This window comes from Hippocampus guttulatus, chromosome 5 (genome assembly GCF_054856545.1).
Source record: "Hippocampus guttulatus isolate MCC_2025c chromosome 5, RoL_Hgut_1.0, whole genome shotgun sequence".
NCBI classification, from domain to species: domain Eukaryota; kingdom Metazoa; phylum Chordata; class Actinopteri; order Syngnathiformes; family Syngnathidae; genus Hippocampus; species Hippocampus guttulatus.
This window is the reverse complement of record NC_141265.1, coordinates 20275485-20290990: the sequence shown is the minus strand read 5'-3', so window position 1 is coordinate 20290990 and position 15506 is coordinate 20275485. Positions and strand designations below refer to the sequence as shown.

General features: G+C 43.6%; 1 protein-coding gene across 1 annotated transcript in view; it reads left to right on the top strand.

The window, feature by feature from the left end:
- The window catches only part of LOC147205413 (neurogenic locus notch homolog protein 1-like), a 40251-nt gene extending 25839 nt beyond the window's left edge, over positions 1-14412 (top strand). Inside the window, exons 21-34 of the mRNA XM_086110618.1 lie at positions 142-326; positions 787-919; positions 1336-1593; positions 1705-1817; positions 2428-3005; positions 3410-3832; positions 3978-4126; positions 5274-5487; positions 6790-6880; positions 7841-8003; positions 10263-10561; positions 11482-11629; positions 11713-11810; positions 11919-14412. Coding sequence (XP_085966744.1) covers positions 142-326; positions 787-919; positions 1336-1593; positions 1705-1817; positions 2428-3005; positions 3410-3832; positions 3978-4126; positions 5274-5487; positions 6790-6880; positions 7841-8003; positions 10263-10561; positions 11482-11629; positions 11713-11810; positions 11919-13076 — 4010 coding nt within the window. The 3' untranslated portion in view covers positions 13077-14412. The remainder of the gene's footprint in view (positions 1-141; positions 327-786; positions 920-1335; positions 1594-1704; positions 1818-2427; positions 3006-3409; positions 3833-3977; positions 4127-5273; positions 5488-6789; positions 6881-7840; positions 8004-10262; positions 10562-11481; positions 11630-11712; positions 11811-11918) is intronic.
- Positions 14413-15506: the final 1094 nt, after the last annotated feature.

Below are 15506 nucleotides of genomic sequence, written 5' to 3'. Positions count from 1 at the left end.
TGTTGTACTCTAGGGGGGGGGGAAGCTAAAAACAAGGTGAACAATTGCTTATTGTGTTGTTATTGACAGTCACACCTGGGGCCTGTTTTAAATTCAAGTAAACAAAAGTAAGATGATGTGTCCGATTTCCTCTTTCCAAAGGGGTGGACGTCGCCAACCTGTGCCGTAACTCAGGCCAGTGTCTGGACGCAGGAAACGTTCACCGCTGCCACTGCCAGGTGGGCTATACAGGAAGCTACTGTGAGGAGCAAGTGGATGAATGCACGCCCAACCCCTGCCAAAATGGAGCCACTTGTTTGGACTTTCTAGGAGGATATACTTGCAAGGTAAAAAAAAAAAAATCTGAATTTCAAGAAGTACAGGAAAATTTTATTTCAGCCATCTCACACACAGAGAGATTTAAAAATACAATCCAAAAATACAAAACCTGTATCGGTTAGGAATGAAAGGGCAGAAGATGAACGAATTAGGGCATTTACCTGGAAAACGCATCTCTACTGACAAATTTTTCTACTTAAGAAATTTCTTCCAGAACCAATTAATTTCGTAAGTAGAGTTATCTCTGTACATGAAATAGTTCTATGGAGTCATTGTAACTACTGGGCCACATCTATAAACTGCATCCACCTACAGTAATGCTAATCTCCCCTCGACAAAAAAGCTCCAGGCCGGCCTTGGCCCGGAAAGAAAAACGCCAGGTAAACAAAAATCTTTGTGTTTCATGTCCGCCATCGATTTAATTCTTCCTCCTCCTCTTCTTCCTCTTCCTCCATCTTTGCGTCGCAGTGCTCGCCGGGCTTTGTGGGGACCAACTGCTCCGACGAGATCAATGAGTGCTTCTCCCAGCCGTGCCAGCATGGGGGCACCTGCATTGACCTGATCAATACCTACAAATGCTCCTGTCCCAGGGGAACGCAAGGTCAGAACACCCTTTCCCCCGAATCCTCTTCTCTGTGTCTCTTAATTAATTACACTTATGGTTGCGGATGTGTGGAACCTTTTTTTGTCAATTTTGGGAGAGTTTCGGGTCAATTTTCACATTGAATGTTTGAAACATTCCAAATTGGAAACTTTCATGGATGTGCTTATGTGGCAAGCAAGGCTGTTATATTTCATGAAAACTAATCAAATTATTCAGTTTGAAAAAGCATGTATTCTTTATCCTCTGTGAAAAATGACTGATATGACTGCAGATTGCTGAGTCACTTACATAAGTTCAGTGAAAGTCTTTGTTTGGCTGAAGGATTGCATGATATTGCCTCCCGGTGTTCACACACCAGCAGGAATGAATTAATCCTGATGCACAAGCTATTTAATTCTTTACATTCACACCAGGCATCAACTGCGAGATCAATGTGGACGATTGCATGCCGCCGGCCGAACCGCTCACCAAAGAGCCCAAGTGTTTCAACCACGGCAGGTGCGTGGACGGCGTGGGAGGCTACCACTGCCTGTGCCCGCCGGGATACGTGGGCGAACGCTGCGAAGGCGACGTCAACGAGTGCCTCTCCAACCCGTGTGATCTGCGCGGCACGCACAGCTGCATCCAGCTGGCCAACAACTACCGCTGCGAGTGTCGTACCGGATTCACAGGTACATTTGAGTTAGTCCAGAGGTGGGCAAAGTATGGTGTTGATCTTAAGCGCGCCCGATCGAAAGTTTCACATTGTTGATATCAATAATAATTTTGCGACTTGACTATAGGTCAGCGGTGTGACGCCGTCTTTGATGGTTGCAAGGGGAAACCATGTCGCAACGGGGGGACCTGTGCTGTCGCCAGTAACACCCCGCACGGCTTCATATGCAAATGTCCTCCAGTAAGTGTGCACACATTCACAGACGAAGGAAAGCAGCTTTTAGATTTGTCAGTGTCAAACCTTGTACAGTATTTGATAGTTGGGCCTTCAGTGGGCAATTACCCGACTTAACTCGTAAAACCACCACGATTGCAATTACAGTGTTCCCATGCATATTTGCAGTTTGTTATTTGCGTTATATGCCCAGGCCAAAGCCTTGTATAATGTGTGTCTTTGGTGGTATCTTGGTGCTGAGAAACTATGTTTGAAGGCGAGGGAGAAGTCACCAACAGGTTGGAAACTAAGAAGGTACTTCTTGGATAGTGATTCACGTGAAGAGCTACCAGCTTGGTACAAACCTCTGAAATGAATGAATAGAGAGAGAGAGAGAGAGACTGGTTAGCACGTCCGTCCGCCTCACAGTGTAATACAGTTGAAGTTACCTGGGGATGCCATACTAATGATGAATAGATTAGTTTGACATGGCAACACGCACGGGCTAAAATCTGATTGGAGAAACAAAATCTGACAAAGCAATGTTGCCAGGATATGAAGATGTAATGAAGAGAATCGACTGTAGGGAAGAAATGACAACATTTTTTGTTGTTCATAGTGAATCTCTTCCAAACAGGGATTCACTGGCTCCACATGTGAATACAACGGCCACGCTTGCGGCAGCCTCCAATGCCACAACGGCGGCACCTGCATCTCGGGCCAAAAAAGTCCCAAGTGTCTGTGCACGGCGTCCTTCACAGGGCCCGAGTGCCAGTACCCCAGCGACAGCCCGTGCAAATCCAATCCCTGTTACAACTCGGGCACGTGCGAGGACACGGTCAAAGCGCCGTACTATCGCTGCGTCTGCCCTGCCAACTTCAACGGCCTCTGGTGCCACATCCTGGACTACAGCTCCCCGGGCGGGCCGGGCCACGACGTGGCGCCGCTGCCACCGTCGGCACCGGACGAGGCCTGCGAGATCCCCCAGTGCGAGGAGCGCAAGCACAACCAGGTGTGTGACGTGCTGTGCAACAACCACGCGTGCGGCTGGGACAACGGCGACTGCTCGCTCAACTTCAACGACCCGTGGAAGAACTGCTCGGCCTCGCTGCAGTGTTGGCGCTACTTCAACGACGGCAAGTGCGACTCACAGTGCGACAACGCCGGGTGCCTCTACGATGGATTTGACTGCCAGAATCTGGAAGGACAATGCAAGTGAGTCATCTATTGATTCTGTTACAAAATGATCAACTTTAATGATCATGATTCCTGTTAAATGTAGCCCTATTCATATTTTTAATATACTGTATATATATATATTTTTTTTAAGGGATACAAAGACATAGGTAGTTTCCACAAAGAACATACACAAAAAGGTCTAGGTAATCGGCTTATGGGTGAAATGTCATGATGAACCTAAAATGCACCCTAACTTTTACAGGCAAGGCTCAGGACTGCGTCCAAAATGGTCGCATTTGTGTGCTGTGAGGACAGATTTCTCGCGTTAATCAAGTGCTGTTTTAATGCCCCCACCAACACTGGCAACATATTGGACGGTGTGATGAAAAGTCTTCTTGAGGCCCTCATACACCTTCCACTTAATGGTGTCTGTTCTGCAGCCCCCTGTATGACCAGTACTGCAAAGACCACTACGCGGATGGCCACTGCGACCAGGGCTGCAACAATGCCGAGTGCGAATGGGACGGCTTGGACTGTGCCCACAACATGCCCGAGAAGCTTGCTCTGGGCCAGCTGGTGGTGGTGGTCCTCATCGTACCCGAGCAGCTCCTCAACAACTCGTTCGGCTTCCTGCGAGAGCTCAGCCGTGTCCTGCGCACCAACGTGGTGTTCCGGATGGACGCGCAGGGCGAGACCATGGTGTACCCCTATTATGGTAACGAGCAGGAGCTGAAGAAGTACAACGTCAAGCGCTCGGTGGACGCGTGGTCCGACGTGCCAGGCAAGGTGCTGAATGTGGTCCGGAGGAGAGCCGACGGGCCTCGCTGGACAAAGCGGGAGCTGGATCACCTGCAGATAAAAGGGTGAGAAAGATTTTTTTTAAAGATTTCTGCAGAGGTGGCAGTGGAAAATAAAGCCTGACCGATTCACTGGTAATAAGTAATTGGGATTTCGATCACCTTTTTGAAGATGACGAACCCACTAAATGTATTTCCCGTGGCTCCGTAGCTCCATCGTACACTTGGAAGTTGACAACCGTCAGTGCGTCCAGCAGTCCAGCGAGTGCTTCCCGAGCACCACCGATGCCGCCGCCTTCCTCGGGGCGTTGGCCTCCAGCGGAAAACTGGATGTTCCCTATACCATTGAAGCCGTTTATAGTGAGTATATGTCAGCCTCAGCGCGGTCTGCAACCTGCGGCTCTGGAGCCTCATGTGGTTCTTTCATCCATCTGCATTTTAAATTACTTTGTTCATTTTTCAAATGTTCTTCAAAATTTCAAGATTGTGGTAATGTTGAAACATTCAAATGAAATATTTTGTTGCCGATGTAAGGCACCCAGCGCCAAGATTTATTTAACTGTTCGAAACCTAATACGTAAATCCAAAAAAGAAACGTTTTCTGTGTGGGGTTTTTTTCACAATGGCTCTTTTTTTCTTTGTTTTTTTTTTTTCACAATGGCTCTGAGTATTTGAGTTGATTTGAGTTGAGATTGCTTCAATTGATGTTGAATGGGTATAGTCGGGCCTCGTTCTGGAGTTTTTTCATACATGCTCGTACACGCACAGGTGGGACACGTGCATAAAATGGAAATATCCACGGTATCCGCCCACCCCCGGTCAGGTCCTAACCCTGCCGCTCTTTGATTGTGTATTTGTTATGCGGCCATGAACAAATGTAGCGCCGATCAATCAATCCTTTTTCCTGGCTGGTCTTAAATCCACTGGCTTCAGGCTCCAAAATGCTTAATTGCCGCAAATCAACTCAGAGCAGCTCTCCATCTCTTTTTATTTTTTTTCTTCTTTTTTTCATGCAGTCATGGCACGAGAGGGGCTGCTGCTGCAACCTTCACCTCGTTGGATGTAATACCGGGACTTAAGGCTTTAGGTTGGGGTGGGGAGTTTATCATTTCAAAATCATTAGTAGAGGGGGTTGGGGGGGAAGAGAAGGGAAAAATTGATCGGGAGTGTGCTAGAAGTTGGGAGTCTTTGTTATCTGGAAAATCCTAATAAATCCTCCGTCTTTACAGCTTAAAGCGCGTGCAGTAATTTGAAGTTCATTAATCCCCCCCCCCCTCTTCTCTTTTTCTCTTAAAGAAGAAATGGTGAAGTTGTCTCCCGTTACCCTGAGTTGAAAAGGGAGTTAGGAGGGTGGTAGTGGTCTTTTCTCCTTTTTTTTTTTTTAAATCACGCCCCATTCTTTGCAATTGTGATTATTACAGGATAGATAGTCGAAGCAAGAGTTAGTGACGCACGCACTTCTACTCCATCCTCGGTCCTGTGACCATGCTGTGCCTTCTCCCGCCAGGCGGCGCCGACCCACAGCCGCCGCAGGAACTCTACCCTCTCTACCTGGTGGTGGGTAGCCTGGCCATGCTGGCCCTCGTCGGCGTGGGCATGGTGGCCGCCCGCAAGCGCCGGCACGAGCACGGGCGACTCTGGCTCCCTGAGGGCTTCAAGACCAGCGAGCCCAGCAAGAAGAAGAGACGCGAGCCTGTCGGGGAGGATTCGGTGGGATTGAAGTAAGTTTCTTTTGGGGTGTATTTTTAAGGGTCAGAGGAAAGGCTACTTCAAATTTCGGGAAAGAGGCGAAATGCACTTGAAGTAGACATGACGAGGATGTGGAATTTTTTCAATTGTAAAAGTCTCAGACTTGAAGTAGAAATGTTTTGAATCATTCCAGAAACGTGGACGGAGGAGGTGAATGCACAGAGTATCTCTTAAATGGGGAATTTTATTTTCAAAATTTGTGAATTTGGAGAATGTGATAAAGAGCTTCAAAAATGTCATGAATTCGCTGTTTTGAAGTTGAAACGGTTTCAATGAGTCAGGAAATGTGGAAGAAGGGAAATAGTAAAATATCAATGAAGATGGGAATTTTATTGTGAAATTTGGGCAGTGTGAGTGAATAATTTGAATGTGGAAAATAGTTCCGAAGATGTCCTGAATGTGCTGAACAGTTTGAAGTGGGAATGATTTAAATCGGGCACGAAGTGTGGAACGAGGTGGTAAATATGTAAAATAGCTCCTAATTTGAGCGTTTTACTTTGAATGTGTGGGGGTTTGGGGTATCTGAATCATCATTCCCACACCGAAATGAGCTGAACATTTTGAAGCTGGAATGATAAGAAACAAAAAAGTGGAAGTAAAATATTGATGAAGTGACCAATTTTTGTTCCCAAGATGCATGTATAATTTCTGTGAATTAGAGAATTTTCCAGTCAAAATTGGGGAATTTTATTCATATTTCAACATATATCCTAAATGGGGTTAACATTTTGAAGTTAAAATCATATGAATTGCTCAAGACAGATGGAATAAGGAGGCATATCAATTTTTGTGTGGAAATTATAGGGCGGCATCACTCTGTGGTAGAGTCGTCTTCCAACCCAGAGGTTGGGGGTTCGGTCCCCGCCCATTGCAACCCTTTTGAAGTATTCTTGAGCAAGATGCTAAACCCCCAGTTGCTCCTGATGCCATGTGATCAGTTGGGAAAAGCGTGAAGCGCTTTGAATACCAAAGGTAGAAAAGCATTATATAAATGACAGCCCATTCACCGGGGAGGCGTGTAATAAATTTCCTAAGACAAGACAAGTATTTTGAAGTTTGAATAGTTGCAATCGTCAAGAAATATTGAAAGAGTTAAAATGCCCTAAAAGCGGGGCAAATAACATGCTCTTCAGCATTAACGCCGTGATTGGCGTTTGACTTGCGCTTTAATTGAAAACCAAGTGGTGGGGTGTGGATTTGATCAATGCTTTTTTTTCCCTCCCACTATTAACGAAAGAAGTCATTTCACAGGAATCTCTTCTTCTTCGTCACAGGCCGCTGAAAAACACCTCGGACATTTCGCTCATGGATGATGGCCATAACGACTGGGGAGAAGATGAGACCTCAGACGGCAAACGCTTCAGGGTAAGAAATCAACACCAAAAAAATAATATATATATATTTTTGAAAGTAATTTCTATGAGAATTATACAGAGTACCTTATTATTTGTTGTACCTTCTTTATTATTATTATTATTATTATTTTGACGACTGCGATCACCTGACCTTGTGCCAGAAGATTTCTTCTTTTAGTGTGTTGTCAAACATAAACTATATTCAAGAGGTGGCAAAATTACGCTCACACTGTATTTAAGTGGAACTGAGGATCGTTTTCTTAAGAAAAGATAACTGGTTATTTTTCTTTTCAATTTTCAGTTTTATATTTTTACCCTTACATCTTTATGCTTTTAACATTTCTGTCAAACTACATTTAAAATATTTTTTCTTTCTTCCAAGATTGTCATCAAAGTCATTTTAGAAATTATTTTCATATATTTTACACGAATGTTTTTGGATTTTTTAAAAATTGTATTTGTATTTTTTGTCTTACGTTTTGTAATCTTGTCTGATTTATTTTTACACATTTGTATTTTTTAATCTCATATTTCTTAGCGCTGATAAAGATTATTGTCATATAATTTTTGTATTTGTGTCCTTACTATATTTTTCCCACATCAAATAATCTGTTGGCAAGGTACTGTCCTTAATTAGGTGACCAGAAAAAAAGAAACTGGCAAAATTAAATCTACTGATTCAACTTCTTTACTCAAGCCCAAAAAAAAGTGCACTCTGAATTGTACTAAAGATCAAAAGAAAGACAGATTGTTTTTTGGTATTTTTTGGAAACTATATAAAATACCTGTTTTGATAACCTGGCGCAATGGAGAAAAACTTTTGCAAGGTTGTACTTAATGGTCACTTGACTCTTATTCTAAGTGGGATTTGACAACGCTATTGTTATTTATTTATTTTCAAAAGGAAATCCGCATACCCACTTTTGAACCCCGCTTTATATATCTTTTTTCCCTCTCCATTCTCCAACAGTTTGACGAGCATGCCGTCCGGGACGCGGGCGAGCGCGCGGACAACCGGCAGTGGACTCAGCAGCACCTGGATGCGGCCGACCTGCGCGTCCCCTCTGTGGCACCCACACCCCCCCAGGGCGAGATTGACAGCGACTGTATGGACGTCAATGTGCGGGGGCCAGGTGGGTGACACGCAGCCTCTTTGGGTGGACAATTGAATGTCTAAGTCGAGCAATAGTAATTGTTGTATGTTGATGTTATTTATAATGATTGATATATTTTTTGTAACTTTTGCAAAATCTTTTTTATTTGCTTTTTATTGAGCTTCCTCTCTATCATGATCAATCAGTATTAAGAAGTAAAATCCACATTTATGACATGCATCCATCCATCTTATGTATTGCTTATCTGATCATAATCTTAAAATTTGCCAAATCCCACACTTTGAACATGAAAAAAAATCACCAGTTTTTATCTCTTGTAAAAATAAAAAAACCATCAATGAGGTTTTTTTTTTTTTTCACATGTCGGATCTTATATTGCTTTTCATCCCGTTATTACATTTTATTACATGAGCAGCATAAACAATTATGATAAATGACCAGGCACGTGTCCAATGTAATTATGACGCCAGCATATGTGTATGTATGTGTGGGGGTGGGGGGTGGGGGGGTCTTGTGCTTTCTGTCAGAGCAGAGAGCATATCACGTTGCCAGTGTGTGATTTGCGTTGGTGTGCACGTTGCTGCAGGCGAAGGATCTTCTTCAAAGGAGCCGGCGCCTGGGGGATTGTGAAGAGGGAGGCGGGGGAGGGCATTGATTCCTGATCATAGAAATCATTGCGCGCTAGTAATGGACCTCCATTTTCTAACCTAGGGATATCCAAACGTTTTTGATTGGAAGGAAGAGACACCTGGTAAAAAAAAAAAAAAAAAAAAAAAAAAAACATTTGAACCGAAAGAAAAGATCACAGTATGATGTTATTTAAAAATAATAATAAAAAAAGTAGAAACAAAATCATTATAACAATTATATGGGGCTTTTTAGCACACTCAAAGATGCTTTATGGAATAAAGGACAAACAACAAACATAAAATTCAACTTAGCTAGTAAGTTAGAAAATTGAAATCAAAATCTAAAATAATGTTTGAAATATTGTGACATCATCGATTTTTGGTGGTTTGGCAGTCGGCCAAAAAAAACGTGCAGTATGCCGGACTTGGGATACCCTTCTTGTATCCAATGAAGGGGTCAAATTCTAAAGGGCAATTTTGTTGCACATGATGACAGAGCTGTCACAATCAAATATAATTTCAGCTTTTACATCAAACCCTCAAGAAATTGGATTTACTCTGCTAGCGAAGCCAAAAATTTGATCGACCTATTTTTGTGGTCGACCTATTTAACTTGGTCAACGTTTTTTTCCCAGCCCGACATGCCCAATCCCCAGAATAGAAACTAGGACAAATCAAAGTAACGGGGTTAACAACTAGCCAGCACACTTTTTTTCGCCCCCGCTGGGATCGACCAAATCTGCGGGATCTGCGGCCCGTGATTCCTTTTGAAGAGGAGAAAAGCCCGTCCGAGTTGCCGCGGTGAGCCGCTTCGTTCAGTCAGATATTGTGGTTCGACTCCCCCCCCCCCCCCCCCCCACCCGCTCCCCAGCTTAGCTTTTCTTCTGAAGCGGCGCCGAAGCATCCATCGGAATCCGTTATTCAATTTGTTTGTTGCTCTGTTTTGATGGGCCTCTGCTTTGAAGTGTACCCTGCTGTCTTCCGTCCTCTGCTGAGTCTTACACTGAGTCTGAGTATGGCTTTTCATGCCGGAACTGTTGTTGTCTTGCGGTACGGCTGGGCAGTGTGAGTGGACAGCCCACGAATAGCGAAAATCCATCACTTCACAATAATCACCAGTTCGGAAAATGTTCAACAATTCATCTAAAAAGAGGTTTCAAGGTGTTTGATTCCACTGCGAGTTGATTAATACAAAGAGAATTACACCTGTACTAACAACCGCATATGCTTTGCTTAAAGCTAACATACAACGCACAACATCATCGACACGCTCATGGTTCGCAGCAGTAGTTGCGGTTCACTGGAAGTGTGCATTTACATGCACAAGTAGCACAAAGACCTTCCACTAACCACCCAGGCTAAATTCATCTCCTAGTCGACATACAAAGATTTGAGACCACTTTATGTATCATTTACACATATTTCCTTGCCACCATTTCCAATTTCAACTGGGCTTTCAATTTTAAGGCATGTTAATGAGGAAAAAGTGCACTCAGTGCATCCGGAAAGTATCCATGGCGCTTCACTTTTTGACTGTGAATACTTTCCAAACTGGGAATGGCGAAACTGGCCAAGCTTTAACATAAGAACCAACCTTGTGCTTTTTTCTTTTTTCTTTTTTTTTTTTTTTCGCCTGTACCCACCTCAGATGGATTCACACCGCTAATGATCGCGTCGTGTAGCGGCGGTGGCCTGGAAACGGGTAACAGCGAGGAGGAGGAGGACGCCTCGGCCAACGTCATCAACGACTTCATCTATCAAGGCGCCAGCCTCCACAACCAGACGGACCGCACCGGCGAGACGGCGCTGCACCTGGCCGCCCGCTACGCCCGCTCTGATGCCGCCAAGCGGCTGCTGGAGGCCAGCGCCGATGCCAATATCCAGGACAACATGGGCCGGACCCCACTGCATGCCGCCGTGGCGGCTGACGCCCAGGGGGTCTTCCAGGTTAGACGAAGGGTTTGCTGTGTCCCACTGGGATAGTGGAGAACAGGGGTGCTCAAACTTTTTGGGTCTAGGGGAGAATTTTTTTCCAAGGAAGTCCCCATAACTATAAATGATACATAACTACTATCTTTGGCCCTGAATGCTATAGAAATTCAAAAGTTGTCTATTTGGAAAACAAAACAAAAACAAAAGAAAATGTAATATCCTTCGTTATTCTTAAATCCACCTATTCGCTGTTTTTGTGCTCAGGCCAAAGCTGTCTAATATTGCTCTTGTGCCATCTTGTGGCATCTTGGTACCTAGCAACTAGCATTTTAAAACTTTTTAGGGAGGCAGCAATTCAAATCTGTGCCAGGCTTAGATTAATTGTTGAATATTTGCCAGTCACCAGAGTCTGGCGTAAATAATTCAGTTGAACTAGGACTTCGACATGAACAAGTTCTTTTTTTTTTTTTTTTTTTAATTTGACTATGTGTATTCCTACTTAAGTAGAGCATTTGCCACCTCTCCTTACAGAGGTAGGAAAAAAATGCACCTGTGCAAGGACACAAATAAAAAAATATGCCAATAATACAACATATTAGACAAAAACACAAAAAATATGTCAGCTGTTGTAAATACTAAAAACTACTCAAATATAAAAATCAGCAAGATTAGACCAAAAATACAAAAATATGAAGGTGAATGTGGAAAAATGTGTATTTGACAACAATACAAAATATTGGACTCAAATTACAAATGTAACAGATGGAATAATAAGCAAAATAATAGAAAATCATTTTTTAAATCAGGTATATGAAATATCCCAAAATATCTAAAGAATGAAATCTCAGAAATGAAGGAATAAGCCTAGTAAAATATTTCCACAATGTACGTAATCCGCCGTTGTTTTGTGACTCAATTGTTGATAATGTGTCCAGATTCTCATAAGAAACCGCGCCACCGACCTGGACGCACGCATGCACGACGGCACCACCCCGCTCATCTTGGCTGCCAGGCTGGCGGTGGAGGGCATGGTAGACGAGCTCATCAACTGCCATGCCGACGTCAACGCCATTGATGATTTTGGTAAAAAAAAAACAAAAAAAAAACACCCGCATTCATAATGAAAGTGAGAGTTTTTGTTGCTTACGCTGTGCTTGTCCTCGCAGGCAAATCAGCGTTACACTGGGCCGCTGCTGTGAATAACGTGGCAGCCGCGATCATGCTGCTCAAGAGCGGCGCCAACAAGGACATGCAGAACAACAAGGTATCAAAACAAAGTCAAGTACAACGGATATACTCGTGGTTCACTCTTTGACCCGCACAATCAAGAACCCTTGAAGAAGAGCTTCCTGTGTCTTGTTGTTTACCTCAGGAGGAGACGCCGCTGTTCCTGGCAGCCCGGGAAGGGAGCTACGAGACAGCCAAAGTCCTGCTGGACCACTTTGCCAACCGAGAGATAACGGACCACATGGACCGACTTCCCCGAGACATCGCCCAGGAGCGAATGCACCACGACATCGTCCGTCTAATGGACGAGTACAATCTGGTGCGGAGTCCCCCCATGCACGGAGGCGGCCTGGGTACCGCTTTGACGCCCCCGCTCTGCTCGCCCAACGGATACCTGGCCAGTATGAAGCAGCCACCGCCTCAGGGCCAAGGCCCGGCCGGTGGCAAGAAAGCTCGCAAACCGGCCGCAAAGGTCTGCAAGGACCCCAAAGAAATTAAAGCGAAGAAGAAGAACTCCCAAGACGGGAAGCCGCCCGGTAGCTTGCTGGACAGCTCGGCCGTGCTGTCCCCGGTGGATTCGCTGGAGTCGCCTCGAGGCTACGGCTCGGACGCCGCATCTCCGCCCGTGATGACGCCGGCAGCGCTCGGCCACCTCCAAACCATGTCGGACCCGCACATGGGCGTCGGCCACATGGTCATGCCCAGCAAGCAGGAGCTGGCACGGATGCAGTTCGACCCGCTTCCCCCCCGACTCACTCACATGCCCGTGTCGGGGTCCGGCGGCCCATGCGACTGGATGTCCAGGATGCAGTTTGGCGCCATGAGGGGGGGCGGTCAGCACGGGATGATGACCGTTGCCCACAACGGGCACCCTCAGGTGATGTCCTACACGGGCATTCCTGGTAACCGCCTCAATCCCATCATGCAGCAGATGCAGAATCTCCAGCAACTTCAGAACCAGAACTTTATCAATGCCGACCTGAGCCCCCCGGAGCTCCAACAGGGCACCTTGCCCATCCGCACCATCCTGCCCCCGGAGGCCCAGATAATGTCCGCCACCTTGGGTGCGCAGTTCCTCACGCCACCCTCGCAGCACAGCTACTCAGGCCCCGTGGACGGTAACACCCCCAGCCATCAGGTCCAGGTCCCGGACCACCCCTTTCTGACACCCTCGCCGGGCTCGCCGGACCAGTGGTCCAGTTCCTCGCCGCACTCCAACATGTCGGACTGGTCAGAGGGCATCTCCAGTCCTCCCACCAGCATGCCGGCCCAGATGGGACACCTCCCGGAGCAGTTCAAGTAAAAAAAGGGACTGGTCACTCTGTATTTTATTTTATTGTTTTTTTTTTGTTTGTTTGTTTTTTCACCTTTATACAACTTGGTTAAAAACTCAATGAGATTTACAATCTCTTTTTCAAGAATGACCTGGTATGTTTTTGTAAAAAACAAAACAAAACAAAAAAAAACGGATAACAAAAGGGCAATTTACAATATTTTGTATGCTTTAATACCAGTCTTTCCCAACGTTTTATTGAGCCAAGGCATGTCTTTGATGTGAAATTTTAGGATAAACCTAAAATGCATCTGCGCCATTCATGTAAGAATAAAAAAAGCATTCTTTTTTTACATTACAGTATAAAGACACTCAATAAAAATTATTTAAATGCTCATTGAAATGTATCATTATATATTATGATTAGTTGTATGTGGGGCTGGTGCCATTTCTAACAGGGTCACCACAACTTAGCTCATGGTGGCCCCATACGGTCAACTTTGAAAAAGGCTTACCGGTAGCCTGGGACCCTGAGGTGACCTTTTGTGAATATTGCAGGTCGACTCCTACTTTGAAAAATGGCAAGTTTGTGCAAAAAGGTACTGAAACATTGAGCAGTATGACATGTCCATTCAGTAGCTTAGCAAAGGTCAAATTAAACTTTGTAGTGCATTTGAAGTTCTTCCTGAAATTTCACCTGAAAGCTCAAACCCCGAACTTTTTGGGAGTAGTTTACTTTACTTTAATTATTTTTAAATAAATAAGGAGATAATCATATAAAATTGGATAATTTCCTGTGGCAGTCATTGGGAATCACCATTTTTTACAAACAAAAACACATGTCTTTCAGCCTCTATTTTTTCATTTTTATTTATTAATGTCTTTATTTAAACATATTGCCTTGCCAATTTTGCTGGTAAATACTGTATATTCTTGTTCTGCGCTTTTCCCTTTCCATACATACACTGGTTATTTATTTGTTCTCATATTGGCTCCGTTTTATTCTTTGTAAAATCTTTGTTGATAAAGAAAATTGCATTTGAGGGGCATTCCACGGAGAACCTCCAGTGTTATGGGAATGTTTTGTTTTTGTAAGTGTCTGACTGAACAAAATGCAAGACGAATATGTACAGTTTAGAGGCCATCTTGGAGATTGGATGTGTTAGAACAGGCTGACAAATTGGCCCGTTTGGCCACTGAATCTTAATTACCGGTAGTTGGAGCCTATGGCTGTGTTCTTCCATCTTGTAAGTAGCTCCTGAATTTCCCTGTAAACAGGATTTTGTCGAAGAAATCTCATGTCTTAAAGCAGAAAGCAAATGTATGTTTTAAAATATTTTGTTACACAATAAAATGGGTGAACATCCATACTGTTGCTCACGTGCACCCCGACATGTTTCGTTTTATAAAAATATGTGACTGACAAATGTTCAGTTCCCTTTTATTTTCAGTGTGTAAAAAAAAAAAAGTTTCTTGGTATAATAAATGACACCTGTTTGTCTGGAAACTGGGATTTTTAATGAGCAAACAATGAATTGTATAATTTTAAATCCAGTACAACATCGATTAAAGGTGTATTTTGTTTATCCACATTTGAATGCAAGTTGGAACATGCCAGTCCAGTCTTTTATTAAGGTGTTTGGGTAGGTGAGAAAGTCAGAATTACGATAAATTAATAAATGTATGTATGAAAAACGCATGGAGACCAAAAACGCATGTAAAATGAAGACACTGAGTATGGTACTAAAGGCCACCAGCTTTCCTAACATTTATGTTGGGTATACTGTAAACAATTGTGAATTTAGTATGGAGCCTTGTGGAAAACAATTCAAATCTATCGACAGGCACAAGTCAAAACAAATATTTGACTGAGAAAACAAATACATTTTTTGAAGAACACAAGATAACAAAATTGAATGAAAAATACTAAAATATTAAATAGAAGACCCACAATTGTTTTTATGTGAATAAATACACAAATAGGATGAAATATAAACAAAATATGGAACAATAGTCATAGCAAAATGTCAGTATACATATTTGTATGAAAGACACATGTAGGCCATTAATACAAAACAAACTGACTGAGGAGCGGTCTTTGTCCAACGCTACCATTTTTCTCCTATAATAGCAAATAAATATTATATTTCTGAAAAGTACAGTATAATGTAAACACTCTGGGCCAAGTATGGAACCCAGTGAAACACCTTCACTTTGGGGTCCTCGGTTGACGATGATGTTCCATTGCCATGGTGGTGACAAAACTCTAATTTATGTAAGTGATAGACAGTTAAGCTGTACAGTACATTTCGTAAATAGTCATTGTAATTATAAATGTACGAAAAACATGTCAAACAGCAACATACGTAGGCTATAATTTTTTTTAAAAAAACAGTATGTAGGATGCTAACTAATCATAGTTTTTGGTACCATGTGACCATTATGAATGTTTTGTTTCAT